Here is an 11,176-nt window from a genome sequence, read left to right on the forward strand (position 1 = left end):
ATGAAAATTTTCGTCGCTAAAAGTCTCGTGGCTAAAAGTACACTTTTGGCGACAAAAAATTATTTCGTCGCTAAAAGTGACTTTTAGCAACGAAAATGAGTTTCGTCGCTAAAAACCCTCTTTCTTGTAGTATGTCACTTTTAATGGAAAAATCAAAAGTTAAAGAATAAAAAGATGATCCGTGAGGCAAGTTTTGGTTATCATGAATCTTCTTATTGGTTACCAATGATATCCTCAAATAGAGAAGTGAATTTTAATGATGATAAGTGAGATTACACTGTATGCTTATAGATCTCAATGATTAGAATTTTCCTAATTAATAGAATAATACTTTGAACTTGATTATGAAGTTTACCGTGCGCTTGAGTCAGGAGAAAGTAATATCCAACATTCATGAATATGGGAATTCTCATATCTGGATTATTCTACAAAAATCACTCGAGTTTATAGAAATTGTTCTGTAATTCTCAACTTACTTTTCGCATGCTTTGCTCGGGACTAGCAAAATGCTGGTTGGGGGTTGTGTTGAGGGTCAAATATTGCATATTAGACCCCAGTTATTTCTTGGATTTACGAACATGATACCGTTTAACGACCCGCTTTAATCATGTTTGTGATGCAGAGTGTATTTACAAGCGTGGACTGAAAAGAGAGCTTAAAGCATGGATTTAATGCTCCGATGACACTAAAGGCAAGGGACGGACTTCAGAGGACCAAGATCGACGGAATTACACGCCAGGGATCCGCAGAAATCAAGAAACTGAAGCTCAAGCGGCCTGAAAGTCAGCCAGAATACAAGATCACTGGGTTTCCATCATCTGTTCGGCTCAAAACTTTATTCATGGCTCGAGGACCCAAAAATAACCGTACACGTCAAATTTCAGCCATTGAATCCCTCTGGAAGTGGCCCAACACTCAAATCAGCCCATAAACCATTGATTTTGGGCCCACCTGAGATCTGGATATGCTTAAAATTTGGTCTCAACCCATTATCTAAGGAGACAAGACGGATGAACGGAGCGGATTTCCTAGATCCATCATCATGGACCCCACATGAGTTGGATGTGCATATAGTGCACACGCACGTGAGCTGCACACGCACGTGAGCTGCACCGGACCAGCTGGTCTGGTCAACCCGACGCTGACCCGTCTCCTTCTTCCGCAATAACAGCGGACGGACGCTGTTCGTCCGTTTTTTCAACAGTGGGCCCCACTCGCTCTTCAGATGTTAAATCCGGACCGTTCATTCGCTCCAGAGTATAGGCGTAACCATCGCCTAGGAGGCGGAACTCCAGAAGACAATGGAGAGATGATTTCAGCTGTCCAAACGTAAGATGAACTGTGGAAGAAAAACATCTGTGGACCACGCCAAAACTCGACAAAAACCAGCCCATTCTGACCGAAAAATCGAGAGGAATCTGATGGACGGGGTGGATTTCATCAGAAACATCGCCACGGGTCCCACTGAACACGTCAGCGCGTCCGCGTAAGCCTTACGCTCGTCCGGGAAAGCCGGAAGTTGCGGGAAGTTGCTGGCCTCCGTCCGTGAACGGATCAGCGATCCAAACCGTCCATTTGATCATACAATGGGTGCTTACACTCACCATGCTGGCAGATTTCAAAGAGGGGAAGACTCCTTCTCTCAAACTGAGTCCAAACGCAATCAGGCTAAGCGTTTTCTGGCGCAGAAACAGAGTTCCGCGAGGAATCTGCGGCGAATGATTTCGCAATCCGGCCAGGCCTCTCCTGCACAGCCCCTGGCACCTATAAAGAGAGAAGAAAGAGAAAAAAGGCAGTGCTGGAAGCTGGAACGTGAGAGGAAGTGCAAGAGAGAGAGATCCGGTGTTTTTTCCTTTTTTTCTTTTCCTTTTATTTATTTCTTTCCTTTGATTTTTTTTCTGTGGTTTTAGCATGATCATGCTAGGCTAAACCTCTTAGCTGGGGCTAAGAGGTGAAGCTTGTAGCCTGATGGGAGGTTTTACTTATGCCTTTTTTTTTTTTTGATTTAAACTGAATTGATGTTGCTTTTAGTTTAATTAAAGGAATGTTTCTTGTCTTTAATGGTCTGTGTTGTGATCGAAATTACAATGGATCTTGCAATGGCCTTGAATATCTCTTTTTCACTTTTGATGTTTATGACGTCGGGAAGTCCTGTTGTTCACTATCGCCTCCTGGGCATGGTCGGATGATGATACCCTTCCTAACTTTTATGCATTATTGATTGATTGGTAATTAGTTTAATTGTTTTGTTTGCCTCCCGGGCATGGATTGATGATGGAATCTATTCTAATTCATATACCTATCATTCTTACGAAATAGGGAGCTTTCATCGAATCCGACGTTATAGTTAGTGATGACCTTGTATGTGACCTTATTAAATAACCTGTAAGCTTTCACACCAATGCCATGCCAATAAGGATATACTTTTTGGCTCTATGGTCTAGCTTATCTCTCTCAACTGACGGTACGTGAAAGTAAGCCTCACAACCAAATATGCGTAGACCTGAGTAGTCAATTTTCTGACCACTCCATACTTCCTATGGGATTTTACATTCAATTGTCATTAAAGGAGACCGGTTCACCAAATAATAAGCCGTGTTAATACCCTCAGTTTATAGGTTCTTACCCAATGCAGCATTACTTAACATGCATCTGGCCCTCTCTAGGAGAGTTTGATTCATTCGTTCAGTCACACCGTTTTGCTCGGGCGTGTGGCGCATTGTGTTGTGCTTGATGATCCCATCATCTTTGCAATAATCATTAAACTCAGTGGAAGTAAATTCTCCACCATTGTCAGTCCTTAAAACCATTATTTTTCGCTCTAACTGTTTTTCCACTATTACCTTCCATTGCTTGAATATGGTGAAAATTTCAGATTTACGTTTCGTGTAGTAAACCCAAACTTTCTCGGAGTAGTCGTCAATGAATGAAACAAACCATGACAACCCCTCAATTGAAACTTTTGGCGATGGCCCCCATACGTCAGAGTGCACATAATCAAGCACTCTCTTACAAACATGTTTTCCAGATTTAAAAGACAATCTAGATTGTTTACCATACATACAATGCTCGCATATATCTAAATCAAAATTTTTAAACGACAGAATTAAACATCGATCAGAAAGTACCTTCATGCATCGCTCGTTCATGTGGCCTAGACGAGCATGCCACATACGTAGAGACGTGGAATCTTCAATAGCTGTTGCCGCTCCACCTGTTGAAGTGCTCTCAATCAACTTGTAAAGGTTTCCATGCCTCTGCACTCTCATAACCACGAGTGCCCCTTTTGAAACTTTAAGGACGCCATCAATACCGATGAACTTGCACCCTATAATCTCGAGTGCACCAAGAGAAATCAAACTTTTCTTCATGTCAGGAACGTGCCTGACGTTAGTCAAGGTACGCTCCATCCCATCAAATATCTTTATGCTAGCCGTACCAATAGCCACAACATTACAGGTATTGTCATTGCCCATAAAAACATGTCCACTATCGCATTCCTTATAACTAGTAAACCAACTCCGATGAAGAGTCATGTGATAAGATGTTCCTGTGTCAAGTATCCACTCGTCTTTATAATTGTCATGTAAGTGACTAATCATAGAAACAGACAAAACATCACCACCACTTAATTCATCATCAGATGTGAATTTTCTTTCTTCGTTTTATGATTTCTACAATCCTTCTTCATGTGTCCAGACAACCCACAATTCTAACACTTCAATTTTCCTTTGCCATTACCCTTGGATTTGGATCCAGGCCTTGAGGATCCTGTACCTCGCTCAGAATCTCTGCCCCTCGTAATCAGTGCATCGGAAGATGCCCCCATGTCGTTGTTTAGCTTTCTCATAGCCTTCCCTTGAAGGGCTGAGATAACAGTGTCAATACTTAGGGTTTTATTTACTGTGCACATCGTGTCCCTTAAAGACTCATATGAAGCAAGAAAAAAATTCAATAATATATACGCATGTTCCTCTTCTTTGACCCCTTCCTCCATATCCAGTAATTTGCACATCAATTTATTAAAGTTGCTGATATGAGCTTCTAGATCTCCACCCTTTATCATCTGAAGGTATAACATTGTAGCTTCAAGTGTAGGCGATTTTCAGATGATTTATTTACATAGATGTTCTCTAACTTCGCCCACAAACTAGCCGCAGTTGTCTCCCTCAAAACACTATAGAGAACCTCATCTGTGAGACATAACGGATAGAGGTTAAAGCATTGCTCTCAAGGTTTTCCCATTCATCATCTTTCATGGTAGATTTTTGCTCCTTAAGAGCCTTAATCTCGCCTTGCTTAGTTAACAGGCTAATCATCTTAACCTCCACAACTCAAAATTATTTTTGCTCTAGTACTTCTCAATATTAAACTCGTCGTTTCCCATTATTATTAATCTTACAGATTCAGATCTGTGCCCCAACGATTGCTTTAATACCACTTGTTGGGGATTTGTACTGCGGAATCACACAGATCTAGATCTAGGGTAGCAATTCAATAGTAACAAGCAATCACAGAAGAACGCAAAGATTTAACGTGGAAAACCCTTGTGGAAAAAAACCACGGCACAAAGTGATAGAAAATCCACTATGAAAAGAAAATTACAAGAGAGAGGACTTACCCGATTCGAACAACCTCGAATCTCACCCTTACTACACCCTTTGATAACCCTAGAACCCTTTAGAATGCTTTAGAATAATTTTTAATACCCTAAAAAAGCCCTAGAAATACCTATTTATAGTTTAGGTAACATTTCTTTCGCACCTCTGCGAAACCGACTCAAATTTCTGCAGTCCGCAATAAATCCGGAAACGAATCTATGTAACCACAACTAGTCGAGCCGAGTCCACGACTGGTCGAGGGACCCCTACGACTGGTCGAGCAATCCCCACGACCGGTCGAGCGACCCGGACACCAAAAGGTGAGCTCGCTGGACTTTGAGTCGAGCGGGCCACGACTGGTCGAGTGGACCCTCGACTGATCAAGCGGTCTGCTCGACCAGTCAAGCGCGGATAGTCTTGAAGACTTTCTGACAACAGACGATGCATCAGTTGGATGAATCTGGATGAGGCAAGGAGGATGCATATGTTGGATGAATCTGCAAAGGCAGGGAGGATGCATGCATCTGCTTTGCATGTTCCAACATTGATTAGTCCAAAGTTGAATATCAATTGTCCAATTTGACTAACATTTAAGATGAACAATCTGATTTTGTTGAAATTGGAGATTAATGGTCCAATTAGCTTGGGATTAAAAGTCAATCGACCAATTGGATTGATTTTGAAGCTAAATGGTTTGATTAGAACGAACATTCTCATGAACTCATGAGAAATGACTCTCTCTCTCTCTCTCTCTCTCATATGTATTTTCTCCATTTTCTGGACGTATAGAAAATGCAAGTGTGCGAAAGAAGAAACGACTAAAGCCACCTCTCATGGTGCTAGTTGTAGTGATCAGTATTCTCCTGGGATCTAGTTTTCTCTTAGCACCCTTCATAAGTTATCGACGGAGGCGACAGCTGAGACTTCAAGGTAATCTCACACTCTCTTTAGTGAACTATCACGACATACATGCCAATTAATTGATAATAGATGGCTTGTTTGTGTTTCCTACATTCTGAACCAGCCCAAAGGGAAACCAGTCAGGAAGTGCTACTGTTTGATCAGTTGGGTAGAAATATAGCAGCTGCCAACAATTTTAGAGATGTAAATAACCTCGGAAGAAATGGGACTGATGATTCGGATTTTAAATTATGCAGTTTTGCCACCATATCAGCTGCTACAGATAATTTCTCTGCAGCAAATGAGCTGGGTAAGGGTGGATTTGGCCCTGTTTACAAGGTAATACATAGATATTTCTTTCATCAATTTAATTATCAGAAGTATGTTATATATATACTCTTTTGGGGAGAAGTATCACAGAGATTTGTGTAGAGAGAGGTTGAGGCCATTTCGCAGCACATGTGCCAACATGGCACAGACATGACATTCCATCAGGCAAGCATTAACATGCTAGAATCATTCTGCTACAATCCTTATGTGGGAAGCTAGCACATTAGGAAAATGGATGGTTTTAAGGACAACCATCTACGTTTAAGGAGGATATGCTTGCTGCCCACTTGTTCAGTGGACCACTCTAATTTTTTGTCGAAATCATGTTCATGGTGTACCCCTATAAATGGTCGTCCGGATCTCTCCCAAGTGTACCAAAATGGCACATGTACCCTATAAGCACATACAGGATTACTTACATGCTGGCTTGAATATGCCATCATGTAGAGGGGCCGCTCTATACACCATGACATCCACAAATACGTACGCTGAGCCTCACAGAATTCTTTGAAGAAATTTTTTGAGTGTTTGCACATGAAACTTCATTCTTAATATTTGAGTAGAGGTTGGTCAACCTATGCTTACGAGGAATATCAGATCAGATTCTTTTAATTTGAAAGGGAATGTAATAAATGTCGATGGCTACTTCAGGGGAAGCTGGTGGGGGGACAAGAAATAGCGGTAAAAAGACTTTCAAGAAGTTCAGGACAAGGACTTGAAGAGTTCAAAAATGAGATAATACTAATTGCGAAACTCCAACATATGAATCTTGTTAGACTCTTTGGTTGTAGTATTGAAGGAGATGAAAAGATATTGATCTATGAGTATATGCCCAATAAAAGCTTGGATTCCTTCCTCTTTGGTTTGTCACATTAAAACTTTCAGTTTTATTAATGTTTCTATTCTTTAACTGATGGATAAGCTAAGTACCAAATGCACCCAAAAAAATATGCCCTCTTACATGCACATTTGGTAATGTATCCGTGCCAGATCCTATTAAAAAAGCGCTACTGCATTGGGGTAAACGTGCCCACATCATCGAAGGGGTTGCTCAAGGCCTTCTTTATCTTCACAAGTACTCCAGATTAAAAGTCATTCATAGAGATCTAAAAACCAGCAATATTCTGTTGGATGGTGAAATGAACCCTAAAATATCGGATTTCGGCATGGCACGAATCTTCGGATGCAATGAGTCCGAAGGAAACACAAACAAGGTTGTTGGTACATAGTAAGTAAAACCAATCCAAACTGTTTTTGACTAGCATTTTTCTCATCATTCAATATAGTTGCTGTGGTACTAAAACTTGTTCTATGATGTAATTCAGTGGTTATATGTCTCCCGAGTATGCTGTAAAGGGCCATTTTTCAATAAAATCTGATGTCTTCAGTTTCGGAGTCATACTGCTAGAGATCCTGAGCGGCAGGAAGAACAACAGTTTCCACCACTCTGACCGTTATCTCAACGTTCTTGGATATGTGAGAAACTAAACTAAATCTACATTTATCTAAAATTTCTTTGTGACTACATGATGCGATATTTTCAGTGAAATGGACATATTTCAGGCATGGGAATTGTGGGAAGGAGGAAGGGTTTTGGAGCTGGTGGACCCAATGTTGGGCGATTCATCTCCAACGTTTGAGCTATTAAGGTGCATTCATGTTGCGCTGTTGTGTGTGCAAGAACATGCGGCGGACAGACCCACCATGTCAGATGTTGTGTCCATGCTTGGCAATGAGACTATTGCTCTGCCTACTCCCAAACAACCTGCATTTTCTTTATGGGAGGATTGATACTGATGCACAGTTACAATCAGGCAAGGAACTTGTTCTTCAAATGATGTAACAGTTTCTGAGGTGGAAGGCCGATAGTAAAATTAACTTCCGCTGCCATTTTTTATCGTCGTAACTTGTGTCCGCCTCTTGTATTTCCCATATAAAGATATAAAGGAATTTGGTGAAACGAATGAGCTGAACTGTGTCCTAAAATGTATGAAAAATGATCTTTACGTAGTAATATTGGTATTTTCATCTCATAGTGGAAATGATGGTTTCTTTATGCTCTGTTTGGGTATAGCAACCAAGTTTTGGGCGAGGACATGTTAGCAACTTGAACAGATCTTGCACACGTCCAGGAAGTTGCATTTTCAATCTCTCCTCACGTGTGTCCATATTCAAAATCCAGATCTTCTTTATTCAGTCTTCTTCTCCATCCATCACAAAGGCCCACGATACACTTGATCTTGATTAGGCTACCATAAAATCATATGTATGGTATTTTTCACAGCGGGCTGTACACATTAGGCCCACTAAATGAACAATGTTTATTTCATAACATACACAGTAGCAATGAATAAAGACTTCCAATGTAGAATGAACTAGAGTGGCCCTCATAGATAAACTTCATGTGGAAATGTGCGGCCCAGATCACTCTGGATTTTCTTCCTTACAATATTTGCAGGCAAGGTCCAGGGATGAATATTTAGGTTCAACGGCTAATCAATCTGGAACTGATACTGGACTATCTAAACGCCTGACAGAGTGGTTTGCCTAGAGATGATTTACTACCACACTGGGGCCTTGGTGTATGGCTAGCGGTTCATCTCAGGCTGTCCTTAGCTCGGTTACCCCACCTAGCTAGATTTCTGTATGATATCACTTCATCCATCAGGTACGCCCTCTCGTGTTCATTGCAGAGATGTTTATTTTTTATTTTATTTTTTTTTTAATTTTTTTTTTTTTTTAAATCCAAATATCAGGTGAGCCGCACCATAGGAAAATTTGTAAAATCACACACCGAAACTTCCAATTTCAGGTGATGTTGGGCACCTGAGTTTTGGCTTGGACTAATTTTTGTATAGTCCCTTCATCCAATTTCAAGTTGTATGGCACATGGAAGGTTTCTACCGTTGGAGTCCCTCTCCTATCATTGCCTGTGGTGTGGCCCACCTAATTTTTGGATGGGCCTGAATTTTGGGCTGAGGGTCAATCATGTGAGCGCACACCTAAGGAATTCTTTTTATGAACTTAACACACGATCAAGCGGCTCAGATTCTTAGGTGGAGTTGTTAGTTTGGCCTCCTCATTCCTCATGCTTCCTTGAGTGACTTTCCCTGACATTTCTCTTCTGGACTATTTGGCAAATAATTTCAAAAGTGTGAACTTGTCATGCTGGACCCGGAAGTGTGGAAGAACCCTTAAAACAGCTAAAAACTCGAATCGGGATCCATTCCGGTTGAGGCAACTCAAAGACGTGACTCGACTATATTTTCTAAGTATAAATTATTATATAATGTGTACTTATAAAGAATATTTAAAATATTTAATTTTTAACTAAATATTATAAAATAAGAAAACTAATAACAAAGAATTATGTATCCTATTGTGTATTTCCATTTCTAATGAATAATAGTTTTACAAGGCGAATGACTCATCACGAGTGACCGTGAGTTGCGTTGAGTCGACCTAGTTTCCCAGTTGACTCAAGATCAAGTTTCCTAAGCACTCAGCTCGAAATCTTGTAGTGTCAAGTTGACTTGACTGAGTTTAGAGCTGAGTCAGTGAGTTTTAGAACTATGCTAGCAGGGAACAGCTTGTCTGAGTCACCCATATTTGAATGATGATTTATGTAGCTGAACCAGATGAAGCCTGAGTTATACCACGTCGAGTCGCATAAGACTCCTACAAGTCGTCAGTTCATGAATTAGACAATCAAGGAAGAGGGTTTCATTGAAATTTCGTTCTCTCGTTTTAATACAACGCTTATCGTCATTGCTCCATGCTAGTCAGCAATTACGGTGCGTAATGATACCGTCAGTTAGATTGCAACAACGGCCATTTTCCTGCTTGACGCAAGCAGAGGATCATCTGTAACACTTACGACTCACAATTACCCTTATTCATTACGTTTATTACAGCTGTACCCTTCAATTATGAAAACGCGTGTAGAATTGTAGAAATGAAATGAGGCCCACCTTCATTAACTTCACCCTTCAACGCCGTCCACCTGTTTGTTCAGGTCCTTTTTTGTCACGAGAGCAAGTACGAGGAATACAGGAGTAGTTGGTCGGCCATATGAAGTCTCAACAGTGGATAATTTGTTTAAATGAAATCATGTTGATGTGGTCCACCTGATCATTTGATCTGCCTCCATTTTTTTATCCATATCACAATTAAATCCATGTAGTTGAATGGACAGTGTGGATCATCAGAAAAATAAAAATAAAAAACGATGCGCCCTACACGCCTTAAACCTAGTGGGTGCGAGGGAAATCGGATTGCCTACTGAGTATGTGAGTAAAAACAGTTGAGCCCACCTTGAATGCACGTGGTTTATCCGTACTGTCTATACGTTTTCCCATCTAATTTAAAGGGTTGAGCCAAGAATTGAAGCATATCCAAAGATAAGTGGATCATACCACTAAAAACGGTGGGGGTAAAGATTTCCACAGTTGAAACCATTCTAAACCCCACAGTGATGTTTATTTCTCATCCAACATACTCAGGAGATCATAAAGACATGTATGAAGGGAAAACCAAAAAAAAAAAAGCTTGATCCAAAACTTTTGTGGCCCTCAAGAATTTTTCAATGGTAGACATTCAATTCAATTGTTTCAAGTGGTGTGGTCCATTTAAACATTAGATACTAAAATTATCTTTTAAAATTGATGGACGGCGCGGATAAAGTTTATAAATCATGGTGGACATCATATAGTTTACTCAGTATGCTAAGCATAGTGAATTACTACGCAATCCGCTTCTGGTGTGAGGTTCAACATCTAGGGGCTAAGTTATGCATTTTCAGCATATTAACTCCGCGGGTCTGTTTTTCCATTTCATTGTAGGATATAATCCAAAAGATTAAGCATATCCAAATCTCAAGTGGATCACGCCATTGTAAACAGTTGTTAAAAGCTTTTTATTGGCTAGAAAACTTCTGAACCAAGGTGACACTAGTGTGGGGTTCCAGTCCTTGCCTGAGTGGTAGACTCTTAGGAGCTTCAACACGAGGTCTTGGGTTCGAAATCCACGGGTGGTGAAATCCCACTACCGCCTGCGTGGGTGTGTGTTATAAAAAATTTTAAAATTAAAAAATAAATAAATAAAATTTAAAAGAAACTTATAAAAAAAAAAAGGTGATACTTTTCTGGTTTGGTCATCCAGATCTTTGTGACCCTATCAATGGGTTGGTTCGCAAATAAATATTCCAGTGGCCCCATGAAGTTTTTAATGGATTGAATTTCATCAAAACTTTTTCCTGTGGCAGGTCCATCTGCATTGTTTTTTGGATAATTCTCTGAAGTAACTGTCAAAATGGATGAACGGTGTTGACGTATGGAATATACGTC

General features: G+C 40.4%; 1 protein-coding gene across 1 annotated transcript in view; it reads left to right on the forward strand.

Moving 5' to 3' along the window:
* LOC131237284 (receptor-like serine/threonine-protein kinase SD1-8) overlaps positions 1–7,873 on the forward strand; it is a 32,511-nt gene extending 24,638 nt beyond the window's left edge. The window contains exons 2-7 of the mRNA XM_058234981.1: positions 5,391–5,531; positions 5,626–5,840; positions 6,483–6,693; positions 6,822–7,059; positions 7,157–7,307; positions 7,395–7,873. Of these exons, the coding sequence (XP_058090964.1) occupies positions 5,391–5,531; positions 5,626–5,840; positions 6,483–6,693; positions 6,822–7,059; positions 7,157–7,307; positions 7,395–7,622 (1,184 nt within the window). The 3' untranslated portion in view covers positions 7,623–7,873. The remainder of the gene's footprint in view (positions 1–5,390; positions 5,532–5,625; positions 5,841–6,482; positions 6,694–6,821; positions 7,060–7,156; positions 7,308–7,394) is intronic.
* The last annotated feature ends 3,303 nt before the right edge of the window (positions 7,874–11,176 follow it).

The sequence above is a fragment of the Magnolia sinica genome, chromosome 1 (genome assembly GCF_029962835.1).
Source record: "Magnolia sinica isolate HGM2019 chromosome 1, MsV1, whole genome shotgun sequence".
Lineage (NCBI taxonomy): Eukaryota > Viridiplantae > Streptophyta > Magnoliopsida > Magnoliales > Magnoliaceae > Magnolia > Magnolia sinica.